The 20,164-nt window shown below is 33.2% G+C and overlaps 1 protein-coding gene across 3 annotated transcripts in view; it reads left to right on the top strand.

Moving 5' to 3' along the window:
* The window catches only part of PTPRK (protein tyrosine phosphatase receptor type K), a 503,601-nt gene that overhangs the window by 379,238 nt on the left and 104,199 nt on the right, over positions 1-20,164 (top strand). For all 3 annotated transcript variants that reach the window (XM_045544333.1, XM_045544334.1, XM_045544332.1), the window contains exons 8-11: positions 9,648-9,950; positions 15,880-15,989; positions 17,105-17,306; positions 19,685-19,790. In XM_045544333.1, coding sequence (XP_045400289.1) covers positions 9,648-9,950; positions 15,880-15,989; positions 17,105-17,306; positions 19,685-19,790 — 721 coding nt within the window. The remainder of the gene's footprint in view (positions 1-9,647; positions 9,951-15,879; positions 15,990-17,104; positions 17,307-19,684; positions 19,791-20,164) is intronic.

Here is a 20,164-nt window from a genome sequence, read left to right as displayed (position 1 = left end):
GAGGTCACACCTTATAATCACACTAGCATTTCTAGTATGTGCAAGCCATATATCTCCTTTTAATTTAATCTCTGAAAAATGTACAGGGACTTCTTCAGCTAAGCTGTACAAATCGATAAAATTTATAATCAAGGCTGTCTAATCTCTAAACCTAATATAAAACTTCACAACTATTGATTATATGTGAAGGATCCACAAGCTGTTAATCATGCATGAAAGCATAGAATAAATGGTAGCTTCAGAAAAGGAAATAGACAAATAATTATCAACCCTGCAGTCCTTATCTGTCTTTGTATTTCCCTGAAGCAAGTGTGTTACCAGGCACTTATATTTTATAAAATCAAACGATGTGCTAAATTTTATCTTCATGCTCACTTTTGAAAGTTGTATACCATAGAGTATTTCTATTATAATTTAGACATTTTCTCTTTTTACTCCACCTACGTGAGCAAAAGCAAATTAGTCTCTTTGATAAGTTTCATGTAGGAATGAAAGAAGTTGATGTACTTAAAATCGTAATCTTTGTAAGGAACAAAATGGGCAGCACATAATCGGAATAACATTATAATGTAATTGTAATAGTTTATTGTGGGAGGTGGGGGACAAGGAGTTCCATGTCATAGATATCCTCACTTAAACTCGGCCCTCAACATTTCATTAATTAATATACTTTATAATAATTTTCTACTTTGAATTGAGCAACTCATTAAAAGACAGATATGAAATATTTATAAGAGAGTTGTGTAGTTGAGAAAAACATGTACTATTTCTGTATCTAAGCAGTGTTAGAGGAGTTTGGATAAAAATATATATACAAATGTGTTATTTTCTCCCAGTTCTAGCCATTCAAAAACAAAGAAATTTAGACTATATTACAGATTTACTTTTATATACACAAAGTCATATTGATGTAAAAATTAAAATATTTTAATAAATGTTATGTTGCAGTATTGGTATAGGTTACTGGTAAACTTCTGTCTCAACTATTTTAGCTTAGACGATTGACATGCGTTATCACTTCTAGAATTGTTATTTCAACATTTAGTATATTCTCTATGAGAACATAGTGAAGAAAGACAAAAACATATCCATTAAAAGCCATATTTTAAAGTATAGACCATACTACCACGGTATCTGGCACATGTCAAGCACTTACGAAATATTTCACATTATTAAAAACAGAATACTAAATAAACATATAGCAGCTCAACATAACCCATTAGTAGGGAAATAAAATTCTTAAACTACTGCACTGTTCTAGGTAGATATCACTGATATAATCTTCACATAAATATTAAGGTAATTTATGGCTAGGTATAGTGGCTCACGCCTGTAATCCCAGCACTTTGGGAGGCTGAGGTGGGAGGATTGCTTGAGGCCAGCAGTTCAGTTAGAGACCAACCTGGGCAATATAATGAGACCTCGTCTCTACAAAAAATTAAAAAATTAGCTGGATGTGGTGGTGTGTGCCTGTATTCTGAGATATTTAGCAGGCTGAGATAGGAGGATTGCTTGAGCCCAGGTGTTCAAGGTTGCAGTGAGCTAGCATTGTGCCATTTTACTCCAGCCTGGATGACAGAGCGAGACTCTGTCTTTAAAAAATAAAAAAAAAAGGTAATTTATCAAATGAAAGAGAGGTCATATTAAAATGCCGAGCAACAACTAACCATAAAATCTCATCAGTGGCACAAAGCACTGATTGGTTATACTTATGGGATGGTTGGCCAGGAGTTGCTGATGATCTTGGCTGGTCCTGGCAATACAAATCTGCTGTTAGACTGGGTTTGGCTCATCTAGGTTGGCTTCTGCTGGTACAGCTTGGGTGAGTCGGCTCTGATCCACATGTATCTCATATTCTAGAAGGGGTATAAGCCAGCAGGAGGACACAAGTCTTTTTGAGATACAGGCTGAGGACTAGCACACTTTCACTTTTGCCTCATTTTTTTGACCAAAGCAAATCACAAGGTAAAGCCAAAATCAAAGGGTGGGGAAATTGACCCCATTTCTTTGGTGTAGGGAATTGCAAAGTCACATGGCAAACAGTGTGAATAATAAAAGGAGACATGAAAAATTGCAGTTGTCATTGCAACTACCATCGAAGAGAACTGAGTTTTTAGGTTTTATTTTCATTAGTTTTTGGGCTTAAAACATATGAAATCTATGTACTTTATTGTTCATTAAATAAAAATTTCCAAGCATCTACTATGGGCCAACCACTATGCTTGGCATGCAAAATATTTATCTTATTTTTCAGAACAACCTAAGAGGTAGGTAATTTATCTTCTTTTAAAGATGAAGAAGGCATTGAAAATCCCCTTTAGAATTTTGTCATTGCTATATACAGCTCTTCTAAAGTCATCTTACTTTTTTTACACTGAATATTATGAAAAAGTGTTTTCCATATTACCTTTTTTTAGCATTATGTACAAATCACTCTACATTTTTGTGTCTGTGATTTATGCTGTTGCTAAACATTTCTATGAATATTAAAGCTTATTATTATAGAAGTAGATTATTCTCTTATTGTTTTCCAAAAATTAAGAAAATGCCTTTCTTATATTTTCTCCAAGTATAGACAGTTACCCATAGAAAATGTTTTATTTTTTAAGTTTCATTTAAATAACACATAAGCATGATATGCAGTATCAGGGATGAATTGAAGTGGGTTCATTGATTATAATTACATGTTTTTTTCCTAATACTGATTTTTTCCTAATTCTGATATCATTACATAAAAATATAACTTAAAAACTTTTAAGGGTCCCCAAATTTTCACCTGCTAACATTTTGAGAATTAAGTCTCATGATAAGACATTAGATGGGATTTATCCCTTGGAGAAAGAATCTTTTTTTTTTCTTTTTATCCATGTCACTTTGGTAGTATTGTTCTTTAAAAATCAAACAATTTACTTGGCATTAATGTAGAGAGGGACCAAATGTTAATTTTATTAAAATTATATGATGAACTTCAGTAAGACTCTTGAGAGCAGAGGTAATGACTTGTTTTGGTTTAAATTGATGATGTGCTTAGTGTGGTTCTGCTGGCCATGGGTAAATATTACGTTGATTCTGCAGGAGAGCTGAGTGTGCCATGCACCCTCTGTCACTTTATATCCCCTGAGTCCAAGCATGTCACTTCAGCAACACAGCCAGAAAGCCAGAAGAGCTGACAGTTGGCTTGTGATTATTCCTGGACCTAAGGCTCCCTCATGTTACAGTACTAATCAAGTCATCTCACCAACTTATCATTAACTCAATTTGACCCAGGGGAGCAGAGATGAAATCTTTTTGGCAAGACTAATGATGCTATAACATTGAAAAGATGTGAAATGTAAAACCTTGATTATCCTCAGTCCATACCATGAGGAAAAGAATAAAAATACAAAGCACCTAAAGGTAACAGTAAAAGACAATGTCTTTCAAAGACCTTAAGTTTTTCCTTCCCTAAGGTATGGCACTGTTTTCTTCATTTGTGGTTTTATTTCTTTGTTCAGAAAATTCATCTTGATTCTTTTTTATTTACACTCACAAATATTTTCTCTGGCAGTCAGAAAACTCACTCTTCTTGTATTTGTTTTGATAAATGGAATGAAAATTGTATTTTTGCAGTCGGCTTCTAAGATTTCAGATGAAAAGGCAGCCAGGAGCATGAAGCTCCTGTCATGCTTCAGTGTTCTTAGTTTGTGTACATCTTTGACAAGATATTCCTTTTTTTTTTTTGGCACAAGCTTTGGGACATCGTCTATTTTTATCTGACTGACAGCTGGATAATAAGTTTTATCATTAAAAACTGATTCTTGGGAAATATGATCTCTGCCCTGCATTCTCTTATAGATGCTAAAGCTTTTGTTTTCACAACTCTTTCAGAGTAACTAGAAATTATCACTACAAAAGGACATGGATTGACCTGCCATGTCCTGAACTGTTTAGCAAGTACCAAAAAAAAAAAAAAAAAAAATTGAATTCCCTTTTATCTGTTACCTAGAACCACTTATTAAGAATTATTAAGTACTTCTTCATTTTATCCTATCAAGTTGGGTTAAATATTTGACACATAAATTATTAAAGATATAAATCCATGCTTGATCTATTTAGAATTTAAGTGAGGGCCATGATATGTTACTTCTCTGTTTACCTGCTAATTGTATAATACTGGTCATAGATTTAATATAGAAATTCTCCACCATATCTTTTTATTTCATCTTGATTTCACAAAGTTTTCCTCACTGAAACAATTAAGAAATAGGTGGACCGTAAAAGGCAAAAAAGGAATGGGAAAGTTAGTAGACCTTGCTGATCAACATTCGACAGGAAAGATAAAGAAAACCAGCTAATACTTGCAGTTCTCATTGGATGTATGTTTTTAAAAATTTAATAGGTAACTGTTTTTCCTTGGACTTCCTTCTTAATGTTCGTTCTCCTATCCTGTTCTCCAAATATATTAAAAAATGGGACCTTAAGCCTTCTTAATGTAATTCCTCTGCTCAGTCCTATGTCATAGATTTTACCCAATCTGAACCCCCTGCTTGATGATTTAGGGGAAAGAGTCAGATGAGTGCATGCCTGGAACACAAATTTCATAAAGAAGTAGAACAGTCTGAGAAAGTTGAACTTAATGGTGTTTCTTTTTTTAATTGTAAGTTGATTAATTTATAATTGTATACATTTATAGAGTGCAAAGTGATATTATAATTTATTAATATAATGTGGAATGATTAAATCAAGCTACTTAACACACCCATCACTTCAAATACTTAACGTTTTTTATGGTGTGATCAGGTCTCTGGTATTGACCTTTGCTGTTAACTCAAGGGTCTCTTTACAAAAGTCAACTAGCCTCCCTTAGAATTCAGTTTTTTTCATCTATAAAATGGGTTAAAGTAGAGTTAAAGTGGGCACTAGAATTTATCTAACTCTCTTTAACATCTCCCTTGAGTGAGTTTGTAATGTGATGTCATTAACACCATCTTCCCTTCAAGCTCACTGGCATATGTGCTGTTCTGTTTCCCCCTCTCCCTCTCTGCCTCCTGTCATTCCCCTCTACTCCATTTCTCCCTTCCCATCTCCTTTTCCCTCTCTCTCTTCTTCTCCCTCTCTCTCTTTGTTACCTTTCCTCTTGTTCTTTCTGCTGTCTCTGAAAGGATGGGAGTACCCCAATCCCTAAGGCAGACTGATAGCTCTATTTATACCTCCTTTTCTTCAGAATACTCCCCAAGTTATATAAAATACAGATCTGCTCAAGTATTGTTTGTATGTCTTGTTTCTTAGCTGACAATGTTGTCAAATTGATCTTTGTATTCTTAATTCCTGGTATAGTTCCTGACCAATAGAACGCAATAAATAAATTTTAGTGAACTACTGGATCATTTTAACCCCCAATTTGTGTCTCTTCTTGACTTTTCTCTGTTTATTTAAGAATGCTGTAATTTTCTCAGTCATTCATTCTGAACACATTAGTTATATTGTATCTATTCACATATCTGAAATCCAAGTAACTACCAAGTTTTTCAATTGTCCTTCCACATCAGTAGCATTCATCCCTAAGTGTTCCTGTTGTCACCCTCCTTGCTTAGCCTTTTATACATTGCAATCTTTTGATTTCTCTACCTACAGTGTCTCCACCCTTGACATAGCCTCCAAAGAAATCTTGCTAAAGCAGTTATTTTATTATGTTTACTTCCAGCTGACAAACCCTCAGTGACTTCCCATAGCCTGTTGTAAGTTCAACCTCTTACTGTACATCTGAAGTTTTCCCAATCTTTTCCCAACCAGTCTTTTCTACATTATCTCCTACCAGGTAACTTGTACAGCAACCAAAATGGGATTACATTTTTTTCCAATTGTGTTCCATGTTTTTATTCATCTTATTTGCTCTACTTTGGAATTATTTACCCAAACTGTGTGGATAGATCTTCCCTCTCTCCATTGAGACCTAACACAAACGTCTCCTCTATCTGACAGGTGGAAGTTATCTCACCCTCTTGGATTCTTACAGTATTTTATTCCATTCACATTTTGTATGTGTATATATACATATATATGTATATCTTAATTTTTAAATCTTTAATAAACAAATGGTAAGCTCCTTGAGGTCTAATATTACAAATTTTATTCATTTTAGTACCTCCCACAGTTGTTTTTAATAGTACATTTTGTATGATAGAAAATCTTTTTGTTTCATAATAGATGGATGACTTGATCTAAACATTTAAATATAACTATCTGTTGCAAATAAGATCATTCCATTGCTGTGTTTCTCCCTAAGTTTCTGATGAAATTTTGCCCTACAACTTTTTTAAATTCCTTGTTTCTTTTTACCAGAAAAGCAAAGAAAGAAAAAGACAGATAAAGAGACATATTATATATTACATATTACATATTATAATATATGAAATACTCAATAAACATTGGAAAATGAAAAGTCAAAAAATTAAAGAGAAAGTACATTTAGCAAATTCCAAAACAACTGACAAATAATGCATTGTTAAATGCACTCTACATTGTTTTATCATCATTTTGGGTTTTTATGTTGTTATACATACAATTTACTATAGTACCTCTATGTGCCATTGATCATGCTTGGTCATTTCTTTAAATTATTTAGTCCTTAAAATAGCTTCTATGCACAGCTCTTATATAACATAGAAATTTCTAAACAATATCTTTCTGCTTTCAGTTATTCTGTGACAATTGAAATAATTATTCTGATTTAGAAAGTTAAAATTTTTATTTATGTATTCATACTTCAGAAGTATAATACATTTATTGGTAAAACATGAGAAATAATAGATTAAGGTGAGAAATTTAGGCGATTTTATTGTTGAGTACTTTGACAAAATTTTCTTTGAATGGATTTCATAGTAGTAGAGCCATCTTGAGTCACTGCTATTTATAAAAACTCTAATATAATAATCCATATGCATATAGTTGTCAGCCCATGTCAAACCTGATAGAATTTGGAGGAGTTGCATGGCAGAGTATCTATCATTTATGTGTGTATGCATACTATGTCTGTGTGTGTGTATATATACGGACACACACACAGAAGTTCCTACTACAATAAAAACTGAAAAAAAGTTAAGGCACAGGCCAAGTAAGAAAAAATGTAATTAGTGACTCTGAGTTGTTATTCATTCCATGAAACTCAGAACAATTGAGTTTTGATTTTTAATCTTGTGTATATGTTTCTGAATAGTATCCTAATGTAAGAGTAAAATTATGTTTAAATCACTATTTTAGCAATAATAGGGCAACTTACAGCTGCAGTCCCCAACCCCCGGACTATAGAGCTCCACGAAACACACACACACACACGTCTGTGGAAAAATTGTCTTCCATGAAACTGGTCCCTGGTGTCAAAAAGGTTGGGGACTGCTGATTTACACATTTATTCAAGCTGTGGTGAAAACTATAAATTTTGAATAACACATTGACCTTGTTGAAAGATTCTTTGCGTCTTAGAAAATTATTTGTTTCCACAACTCTTTCTGTATCAGTTAATAAAGCATTAGTCAATGAAATTATGATAGTGGCTTATACACATATATAGAGGATTAATAAAGCTATTTATCCCTGGTTTTAAATGATAGTGTTTAATGAGTGCCAAAGTAAGCAGCATTTAAATACACTAACACAAAATTATCACTCAAAGTGAACCCTATGCATTTTCTACATAATAGGCAATATATTATATTTAATATATATCTTTTGCCAACCCTTAGATATGTAAGAATTAAGCATACAGAGCTACTCTGTCTTCTTTCACAGTTTGTAAGCTGTCTAGATATGTTTTTAAAAATAGTATTAGAATGCAGGGTAAGTGTAAACTGAATACTAAGACAAAATGAAAAGACTGGTGAGAGAGTGATGATTTGGAAAGAGAAAAATTCATAAAATGGGGAAATGTCAGATTCAAAATAAGGGGTATATGAAAACAAGTATATAAACATTAGACCTAAAAAGTACTAAATAGAGGAGTAAATATTTATTGGTGTTTTCTCTCATTGCTGCATGGGAGTTGTTCATTCACATACTCCAGGTATTTCCATGGGAAATCTTACTTTCTCATTCTGGATACTTTTAGAACAAAGTATGGCCTAATCTTAGAATGGCTACTAAATAGTATCTGGTTGCTACCTAGCAGGGAGCAAAATAACAGTTCATCTGGGAATTTTTAGGGTGATCCCAGCTAGAATTGCCTGGTCCAGCTTGTGGGCAGTTGTAGAAAAGATTGTGTTTTTAGTCTAACTAGACTGAATTGAAAGTATCATCACTTCACTCTTGTGGCCAGTGGGGAAAATGCTAGCATAGAGTTAGACATAGAAAGCAATTTTAAAAATGGTTAGAACCATGGCATTCTTCCAACCTATGTGCTTAAGGTAACATGTGAAACAAAAGTGGTAAAATAGAGAGGATGGGTAGTGAATAGTCATAAGATTGGCAATTAACATAACCCAAGCATTGTATTGTACCAAAGATTAATGTGCATGCTTGTATATAGACTACTGTAGTTTTAAGTGGCCACCAGAGTTTATTTCAGATTGTGTATTAAATACAAGAATGCCAGTTTGGGCTTGCTATCTGTGTAACATGCTGATTATTTTTTATGGAACTATAATTTTAATCTCAAAAGGAAAAATTTATAAAAACACCCAAGTTAGACTTTTTTGGTATTATTTTCTCTAGTGATTTCCATTTAGCAGAGTTGTTGAGTATCGTCAGTGAATTATCCTTGACTTTCGCCTTGCCCTTTTTTTCCTTTTTTTTTTTTTTTTTCTTTTTGGTCAAATCAGTGTATTAAGGTTTTGCTGTATATCCATTTCTTTACTGTATAGACGTTGCCATGGCCATGACATTCATGGAGTAATTATTTTGATTAAGTTAAACGATTAAAGTTAGTCTTGCATGAGGAAGGAATACACTTGGGAAGCAGTGATGGATGGACTCCAGTCTTTGGAGTGTTTAGTTCTGCCAGCATTTTCCAGTTGAATGGAAATTCACCTCCCCATTTAGTTTGGGTGACAGTGAATGGATCCTAAGACCTGAGTGTTTCGAGGAAAAGACAGAATGAGATAAATAAGGAAAGAAGACAATGTGAATATCCACATATGTTCTTGTAATTTTTCTCAATTTTTTTTTGCTTTGATGAACATCATTACTGAAATAATTAATGTTAATTAATATCTGTGTCACTTTTTGTAGGTGGTAGTTTAGTGTTACAGTTAGACTAATTAGTATACAGCATAGCTTGGTGACATGATAAATCATAGATTAGAATGTGTTGGCTCTTATCCATTTTAATATATTGGCTAATTTACTTGCTCAACAACAACGAAAGAAAAGAAAGACAGGGAATTGGGCAGTAAGAACAGCAACAATAAAGGCATTGTGGCCACATGTTCAGTTTTTTTATTTTTCTAACAAGTTCCTGATTGTTGACATTTTACATCTCATTTATTTTTCCATTAGTGAGTCATAGTCCCTGATTGAAACTTTCCAGAATAAGATCACAAATAAATAAAACAAATGAAAATAAAAGATGACTTCTACATTTTCTAGATTTGCCTATGCTACATCATACTCAGCATTTTATTTTTCCAAGATTATTCATGGTAAAATTGACAGCTGTTTGCAACTTTATTTTTCAGAACCTATGAGAACCCCAAAGACTTTAAAGATTGCTGAAATACAGGCAAGACGCATTGCTGTGGACTGGGAATCATTGGGTTACAACATTACTCGTTGCCACACTTTTAATGTCACTATCTGCTACCATTACTTCCGTGGTCACAACGAGAGCAAGGCAGACTGTCTGGACATGGACCCCAAAGCCCCTCAGCATGTTGTGAGCCATCTGCCACCTTATACAAACGTCAGCCTCAAGATGATCCTAACCAATCCGGAAGGAAGGAAGGAGAGTGAAGAAACAATTATTCAAACTGATGAAGATGGTATGCTCATACTTTGTTATGCTAACAACAATAATATAATTGCTTAAAATTTTCCCTAGATTACCCAGTACTGAATTGGATTCTGAAATCTGCTGAATTCTTTTAAGGAAGATAACTTTGGAAAAAGTTTGCATTTAACAGAACTCAATATTTTCAGAGAAGCATCCAAATACTAAATGAAATATACCTCTGTTGTCTTCTCTTTGTATACAGTGATATAGAAGTGGCAACACTAAAAGCTTAAATACAGTTTTTTTCCTCAAGTGTTCAAAAATAATTTGTATTATCCATAGAGTAATTATTGAATGGAAATTCAATTTACCTATTGGTTAAATGCACTGATTAAAAAGTTTAGGGTTTTGCATTTCACAAACCAATATTAGCTGCTTTTATTTTCCTAACATCTGAAAACAACACTGTTTAATTTTTTTGTTCATTTTAGATGGTTTTATGTGAGTCTCAATATAAAAGAAGGCGCCAGTTCATATCTTCAAGTCTAAATAAAGACCTTTATTAGATATTATCAAGCTATCCTCCTTTATATATCTTATTGTCATTCAAGTAACTGAACTATACTTTGTCTAATTTCTGTGTTACTTCTTAATATTTAAATAATAGGGACAAACATTTATATATATATTTTTTTGAGACAGAGTCTCACTCTGTTGCCCAGGCTAGAGTGAGTACCGTGGCGTCAGCCTAGCTCACAGCGACCTCAAACTCCTGGGTTTAAGCGATCCTACTGCCTCAGCCTCCCAAGTGGCTGGGACTACAGGCATGCGCCACCATGCCCGGCTAATTTTTTCTATATATATTTTTAGCTGTGCATATAATTTCTTTCTATTTTTAGTAGAGACGGAATCTCGCTCTTGCTCAGGCTGGTCTCGAACTTCTGAGCTCAAACAATCTGCCCGCCTCGGCCTCCCAGAGTGCTAAGATTACAGGCGTGAGCCACCACAAATATTTATATTAATATTATAATATACAGACACCTGATACAGCACTAAGTATATTATAATGTGAATATGAATATATATCCTAATTCAGCAAAAACATTATTATATGCAAAAGTCTACAATGATAATATTCTAATAATAACAATAATGCATTCTTTTGATGTAACACATTACATTTCAGAATTTCCTTTCATGAATGAAAGCATATAGAAAAAGAAAGTGTGCTATATATTGAACTGAGGCAAAGCTAAACTGGGAGTCTGGAATCACAAGCTTTAAGTCCTAGTTTTAATACCTCTGTAAGCTTAGCAAATCCTTTTGCTCTCCAGCTCTCCATTTCTCATCTCTAAATGAGGGGTTTAAAGGAGGTGGTCTCTGAGGGTCCATCCCCTTCTAAAATTCTCCTTCAGTAGCTTGACAGTAGGGCTACATTTTTATTTGGGTTTCAGAAAGAGGATGTATTTTATATAACCAGGTGTTCCCAACTTCCCTCACATTCTGAACTTTCAGCTCAGATGTATCTTTTGGTGCCTACCAAGTATGAGATGCCATCAGATAGGTTAATATGCCATAGTTTCTAGACATCTTAACACTTCAAACTCTCCCACTCAGAAAAGTGGAAATGACCCTAGTTTGTCCTGTTGTTTTTGTCGTAATGAAGAGAAGTGAGAGCCCTTTAACCTCATTTAGCTCAGACTTTGAAGGCAACAATTAATATAGTTCTAAAATTAGGCCGGGCACGGTGGCTCACGCCTCCTCTGGGAGGCCGAGGCGGGTGGATCACTCGAGGTTGGAGTTCGAGACCAGCCTGAGCAAGAGCGAGACCCCATCCCTACTAAAAATAGAAAGAAATTATCTGGTCAACTAAAATATATGTATAGAAAAAAGTAGCCGGGCATGGTGGCGCATGCCTGTAGTCCCAGCTACTTGGGAGGCTGAGGCAGGAGGATCACTTGAGCCCAGGAGTTTGAGGTTGCTGTGAGCTAGGCTGACGTCACGGCACTCACTCTAGCCCGGGCAACAAAGTGAGACTCTGTCTCAAAAAAAATAAAAAAAATAAAAAATAAAATTATACATGGACTCATTCTCATATTCCTAAAATTTCAGAGAATAAGCCAAAGACTTATTTATGATAAATGTACATTTGTCATGTTGATTATCTCAGCTATCATGTTTGAATTTGCACCTAATTGAAGCGGCAACAATATTTAAACAACAAACCCCTTCCCCCTGCCCTAACATATAAACACACAAACACCTGTACCTCTCCCGCCCCCCCCCCATATGCACACACACACACCTCAATACATGTTTATACAAGAAAGATTGGGTTGGGGTAATTGTTTCTTATATGCATGATAGAAATGGAAAATCTAATCCTAGATTCAGAAGCTCTGAAAAATATGTATCTCATAAAGTGGAATAAATGTTACAGTGGTTGGGTCACACTAGGCATTTTGTAATCCACACATTTAGTAATAAGAGTGTACTCACATGTTTTATTGACTGCATTTAAATTTTTTTTTTAAAAACCGTGGTTTCTTAATTACTAATGGTAGACTCAGTTACATGAGTTTTGTGCTTTTTTAGCCAATCACTGTCTAACAATGCAATTCATTTGATGGTATTCTTTGGTATGATTTGTTAGTGTGCCTTTCTTTTTCACAAACAATAGAATGCAGTCAGGCTTATTTAATCTTTTTCATATTGCATTAAATTTTTAAATGCATTTTTCAGTACACATATGACTAGACTAATAATCAGGGAATGAATTGCTTTGGAATTTTAAAGTATGCCCTACATTGATCAAACTTAGGACGGAGCTGTTTATTTTATCCAGAATAGTCTTATAAAAATAAAATGACATTAACTGCATATTCTAATTTTAATATTTTTTCAAACCTAGTTTCATTAACCTTTGCTTTGAAGAATTTTTTTACTGGTTTTAATGATACTAAGTGGTATATTGTTATTTCATAGCATGGTCACCGACTAATCTCTTCAGTTGTGAGTGCATTGTTTTTGTTTTTCATACAAAATTTAATGATTGGTATACAGACTTTTCTGTGAAGCATTTGCAAGTGACTCAGTCTTCACATCTGCATATGTGAGCTTCAGTTTCTACGTAGAATACTTCATGTATCTTAATGTTCCTGAGGGGGAAAAAAACATTTAAATCATAATCTGTTGTGAAGATCGATGGATTATGATGATCTGATTAAGTCAATCTTACTAAATTATTGCTGCCCTATATATATAGAAAAGGAATAAATTATAAACCATCTAATAAAGGGATATAATCTTATGAAAAGAATTATGAAGACATCCATAAATCACGAGAGCAAAGCTGGAACGATTTCCCACCAGAACCCTAAGGTAGAATTTATATTTAATTTATTGCATACATTTTTTTAATGCATGGGTAGAATTCTTTGTATGAGGTTTTGTTTTCATTTTTTATTCCAGCATTCATAAAAATCAATATTATGAAGTTAGCTCAGCAGAAAAGCCTGGTTTAGGGACATTTTTTGAGACTACAAAGCTATTTTTAAATGTACATTTATTACATTTTAAAGGCCATAATGCTTATTTAATATAATCTTGCCCCACCCATATATCATTTTTCCTCTCTTTTCCATTTTGAGAGTTGTATTTTACAGGACTTTCAAAAAAAATTAGTTGAAACAGCACTCATATAAATCTCAAACAGGGGAATAAAAGTCAGCATTCTGTCTCCATTAAAAGTTGTTGATGTGGAAATTGAAGTGACATTCCCTGCAATCTGTAGACTGCCGAGATAATGGTTCTAGTAACTTCACGTTGTATTTACACAAATCATAAGTACATAGAGACATTGTCTGTTATATGTGTAGACATCATCTTCCTTCAAATGTAGAAAGTTATTGAATATAATTGGTTTGTCCCATATCTCACCCCCACTTGTTTATGTGTATGTTTTGTAGTTCACGTAAGTATCTGTAATTCTGTCTTCCATCCACTCACTACACTAGTCCAAGTATAAGATAAGTAGTATGCCACTCTCTTGCCCGTAACGTCCCCAAAATCTTTTCCCTCTTACAAATGTGACCTGTAGGTACTTGGAGTGAATTCTTTTGACAAAGTAGAACATGTATAAGAAGAACATAGAAATACAAAAATTCAAGGAAAGCTTTCCAATTCTACTTTCAATGCAGAATTATGTAAACATTTTAAACTATCACTATTTGGGAACAATTTGAAACACATTTATGCCATTTCATAGTATTTTTAGGCCGAATTGTGTTGGGTGAACATGACTATTACTATAATGCCATCAGATAAACATTTATTTACTAACTGGGGATTTTGCTCCTTCCTTCCCCTGATGTCCACTTTCAATTTGAGATATATAAAGATGAATATTTTTCCTTAATTACAATCATAAGTTTATGTCATTTGAGTAGAATGGAAACAACAGGTACTCCCTTGGAAAACAAAGTGACGACCATGGCCTTGCAGTTGCTGCAGATGGCGCACAGGGTCTGTCACTGCCCCTGTCCTTGATTGGCTGCATAGCCCGTGCTGGTACTATAAAGCAGGAGGGGAGTGGACATCTTTGGTTTACTCCTCTCTGCACCTTAAGCTGACAGATGCATGGACATATCTTCTGAAGTTTAACGGGGGCATCTTTTCTGTTTACCGTGGATTTGTTGCCTTTATGAATTTACTATTAATGTGCCAAATTATGTTACCTATCTCAGAGGTCGTAATATCATTCGTAGTCTCCTTATAGATAGAAATGAATCTTACTCTTGTGACATATCATTCAGAATTTCTTGATGCTGCCAGCCATGATGCAATGCATTTCCTTTGATCCAGTGATTTTTAATTTATTTCAATCCTCACAAAATTGCTGTTTACTTTGAAACTACATTTCTAGATAATGTCATGTGTAAAGTTCACTGAAACGTTAGATTAAGGGAAAATATTAATTAAAAACCATACTTGTCCAATATTAGGTGATATTTTTAAAAGCAAAAAAAGTTTTTAAGCCAAGTAGGATAGATAGTATGTATTTTAAGACATTATCAAAAGTAGAAACTGGCTATTTATGTGAATACATAGAAGCTAGGTATTTAAGTAAAATATATAAAAGGAAAATACACAATAGCTAAAGTATCTTGTATTTTGTTGATAGAAGCTGATGCATCATTCAGCATTTCTACTGAGTATTGCCTGTTGTGTGACTTTTGCAAATAAGGACTGGAGCGAAGGCTCCTCAAATCTGGTCATACCTGGGGACACTTCAAAAGTAGTTAGGCAGATTGTTTTAAACGTCTGATGTTACAAACTTGTTTGATTCTTTGCTTTGAAAAAGTGAATTTCATTTAAAAGCAATGATATTTTAACCTATTCATCTTTAACAATTTTTATAAAATTACAATAACACTGCTTTTTTTTAATTATAGAAAATTTAATAAGTATAGCTATAAAAATCAGGTTGACTCCTGGGCATTTCAATTCAGTGCTATGTGATTTGGCTTTTGAGTCCAAAGAATGTTAATTATTATTATAATTTATTTTATGAATTTTGTTTATGGAGACTGGGGGATTATCATAATCTTCAAAAAATCTTTCAGGGAAATATAGCTCCGTGCTTGAAACAAATTACAAATAAGATCTTCATGTTATTAGAGGTACACAACAGAGAAAATGAGACTACATAATTTATGCAACTCTCTGAGGTGATAGAATATTCTTTTGAATAAAAATCACTTTGCATTTCTACATTTTCTGCTTTAGAATTTTATAGAATTACTTTAAGTTCCCGTATATCAAAGTCAAGTCAGAAGAATGGTCATATAGCTTATTTTCTTTTTAAGAACACATTTTTATTTATTTTATATTTAATTTTGTTTCTCTAGCTTACATGATTTGCTTTGTCTTCTTCTAATATAAGCATTCTTATGACCAAAAAATGTATATATTTCTAGTGCCTGGTCCTGTACCAGTTAAATCTCTTCAAGGAACATCCTTTGAAAATAAGATCTTCTTGAACTGGAAAGAGCCTTTGGATCCAAATGGAATCATCACTCAATATGAGGTATTGGGAGAACAAGGAAGTTAATTGAAATGTGGATTGAAGGAATAAGAGGGAGGAAAAAAAGGAAAAAGGTAGAGGGAAATAATGGAAAAGAAGTAAGTGAGGATTAGGGGATTGAAATCATTATCTTTTGTCTTAATTTGTAAATTCTTTGATTCTAAAATTGAGTATCAAAATAAAGACTGTATAGCATCTAGAGTTTTCAGGTTCTTAAAGTATTATAATAAATGTATGTTTTTTGTTGTTTTATTATTGTAGGGAAGCAGGATTGTCCTTGTCAAACAGACTTACTGATGGTTGTAGTAATGAATAATCACACATAAAAACCCTAATTTTCCTTTTTATAAAACTAAGAAACTTATACCATACTAGGATTTAGGAGAGGCCATGGAATGTAAATTGTTTCAGCATAAGGAATTAATACCAGAAAGCAAGATAGATTATGAACCTGACTACTCCAGAGCTTCATGTCAACTTTGAATATAAATCATTATCTTTTCAAATAAGAGAAGCTGAAAAGAAGAAATGAAAGGAACATTTTAATTGCACAAATGTGTAGTTCTGTTCCTACATAGTCAATGTTGATTAGAGCATAAAGGCTTAAATTTCTAGTGGCTACAGAGTGAATCTTGGGAATGAGAATCACTAGTTCAGTCTCATATTTTGTGACTGTGTTTAGCATATTTGAATACTATTTACATGATATTTGTTATGTAACTTGGGCAAAGCAAAGAATATGTTAATAAGTATTTATTGAACATTCTATGTTCTATGTTAAAGTATATAACCACAAGGTTTTGCATGTATGTATGAATATTAAGGTATATTAATTTATTTGATTTTTTGGTGGAAGAAAATAGGTGTATATTGGTCTGGTCAGATATAACTCTAGGTATATCTGTAGGTAGAAGGATGATAGAAAGAGGGAGAGAGATAAATACACAATGACAAGAATAGCCATACTAAAATGAGAAGGAAAAGATTTGGACAAAAGTTATGATTGACTCCATGTGGATGCTCTTTCACACTACCTTATTTTAAAAGGGTCTATTTACAGTTTATTATTACTTATATTGGATATATATAGATAATAGGAAATATATTTCTTAAAATAGGTCAGCTATAGCAGCATAAGATCATTTGATCCTGCAGTTCCGGTGGCGGGACCTCCCCAGACTGTATCAAATTTGTGGAACAGTACCCACCACGTGTTTATGCATCTCCACCCTGGAACCACATACCAGTTTTTCATAAGAGCCAGCACAGTCAAAGGCTTTGGGCCAGCCACAGCCATCAACGTGACCACTAATATCTCAGGTATGCAAATGAATTAAGTACAAATAGAATTTGATCATGCTCTTGGTTTGTAATACAATGTCCTGGAGAATCACATATATACCAAGTGTAGTTCATCTCGCTCACTGAATCTTTAATATGTTTGACTGAAGGCACTTTAAAGAATTATTTGAATACAGATTATTACTGATTATATATCCAAACCCAAACACATCTCAAATAGTCACTTTTAATACTCTTTTAAAAGATTACATTATATCTTTATTAAAAATCTTTCAGAGTTCATTATAAATGCTAATAGATCTTATACTTTTGAGGAGCTGGTAATTATTATGGTATCAGAGCTTTACTATAAATGGATTTTATCAACAGAATGGTAAAAGATGCCAGCTTTAACATACTAGTACCAGGTGTCTTGTTTTTTTTCCATTTTCTCTGACGTTCTGATAGTTTTAAACAAATACAGGTTTTCTTTCTCTCGTAGTTAAATGCATCTAAACTTCAAAATGGGAACATGCAGGAGAATTTTAAGTTGATAAACAAATATAATTAAATTTTACATTCTATTATGTTCACAGTTGCATAGTTTGCATTTGACTAGATTGTTTACAGATCTTATTTCTCCTTTAGTCAAATCATCAGTTAAACCTGATTAAATTCTTGCTAGGAATTTGCATTGTAATATGTCCTAAATTAACTAAAGTTTATGTAATGTTTTATCTTATTTATTTAATATTACTTAAATAAATATATATTACTGAAGAGTAAAATTTGGAGAATTAAATGTTTTAAAAGTCAGCCACACAATGTATTAAAGTACTAATTTTGACTTTGTAAATTCTTTTTGTTCATTTGTGTTCATTTTATTATAGTTCTATATAACATATATTAATGATACATAGTAATATTCATTAATTTTTTTTTCCATTTTTCTGAATCTATAACATTTGTATCAAAAGGACGCTACATACTCTCTAAATTGTTTTAAGTCTAAAATTTTATTTGGAAATGTGTTGAACAGAATCCAAACTTTAAAAATTTATATAATAAATAAAATTAGTTATTCCAATATGAACTATAGTTCCTTGGCATAACATTTGATTTATCTTAATATTCTAATGAAAAAGAATTTTTTTTAAATATCATCATTACCTCAGAAAATAACAATGTATTAAAATTGCTATTTTATTTCCTGGTAGAACAATTCTAAATCATCATTTTACTAGAATATAAGACTTGGTGATATTATGATGTACTGACACATGTGTTCTACCCTGTGGAATTAGCAGTAGTGCTATAAGTAAGATCTTTCAACAGACATAGCTACAAAATTTACATAAAGTTATAAAACTGAAAACATTGAACAAATGTACATTTTTGAAAGCCATATATATATGGCTCAGATACTATGTTTTGTTTGAACGGAAAGTTTATTAAAAAGACTGAAATACTCATCTAGCTTTTTCTTTGAATTATTTAATTGTGGTTTCACTCATATTAACCTAAGTACAGTGAATACTAGATTGTACCTTAAAAACTTGGTTGCAGTCACATTATATTGAGAACAACTATTAATCACAGCTAAGGCTAATAAAATTATGGTTAGTGTGGTTCTCAGCATCACTTGAACTTTCAAGATAATTTATTATTAATTTTATTTCCTAAGTCCAGTAATTGCCTCCCTCAGCATTTTTAAAGCAATTTAAATAAAAGTGAAATCAAGTTATTGGAAGTATAATGGTTAGAGGCACTATTAATATACACACATACACAGTACACATCTACATATTGTGCATGCATTATATTTAACATTTATTGTTTTTGTTTCCTAAAGAACTCTAAGATAATTGTCTCCTTCTTATGTCACTGTTCCTTTATTTAATCTGAACTATATTTTAAACAGATCCTTGAAACATCTTTCTAAGTGTTATCCCTGCCTCAGACTTAACCTTCTTCCTAGCATCACCTAGGAACCTTCTAGAAATGCACATTAGCAGGTCCCTCCCAGACCTCACCAGGCAGCGCTCTTCTCAGGTCCTGTGGTTCATATGCTCCCCGGAGTCTCTTTTGTGTCCACCTTCCTCCGCTCCCATCATTGCTCATTTGAAGTTCTCAGGAAACTAAAAGTGAAAGTATCTTCACAAAATGTTTCAAATGTGTGTCAGAAGTTGCCAGATTATTTAAATTTCAACAATGTATCTTGACTTAATAGCTTTTGATGCTTTAGGTTTCCAGGGTTAGCCTTCAGTGGCAGATGTGATGCTCCAAAATAAAGTACCTTGTAGATAATTAGGTATTAAATGGATTTTTCCTTACTTGAAAGTCATCTGTTCATCCTGACCTATGACATTACTGTGAACTGATTGAACCTTTTTTCCCTCTCATTAATCGCTTCTCAGCTCCAACTTTACCTGACTATGAAGGAGTTGATGCCTCTCTCAATGAAACTGCCACCACAATAACTGTATTGTTGAGACCAGCACAAGCCAAAGGTGCTCCTATCAGGTAAGATGGGAAAACTACAGTAGTCCCCCCTTATCCAGGGGGAAATGTCCAAAGACCTGCCTGAAACTGCAGGTAATACCAAACCCTATATATACTGTACTGTGTTTTTCCTATACATGCACACCTATGATAAAGTTTAATTTATAAATTAGGCACAGTAAGAGATTAACCATAATAACGATCAATAAAATGGAATAATTATATACTATAATAAAAATTATATGAATGTGATTGCTCTCTCTCTCTCTCAAAATATCTTATTGTACTCACCTATTTTCAGACCAGGTTGACTGTGGGTAATTGATACCATGGGTAACTGAAACCACGGTATGAAAAACTGCAGGTAAGGGGGGACTGCTGTAATAGTTAAATAA

Source organism: Lemur catta, chromosome 2, assembly GCF_020740605.2.
Source record: "Lemur catta isolate mLemCat1 chromosome 2, mLemCat1.pri, whole genome shotgun sequence".
NCBI lineage: Eukaryota > Metazoa > Chordata > Mammalia > Primates > Lemuridae > Lemur > Lemur catta.
This window is presented reverse-complemented; position numbering and strand designations above follow the sequence as displayed.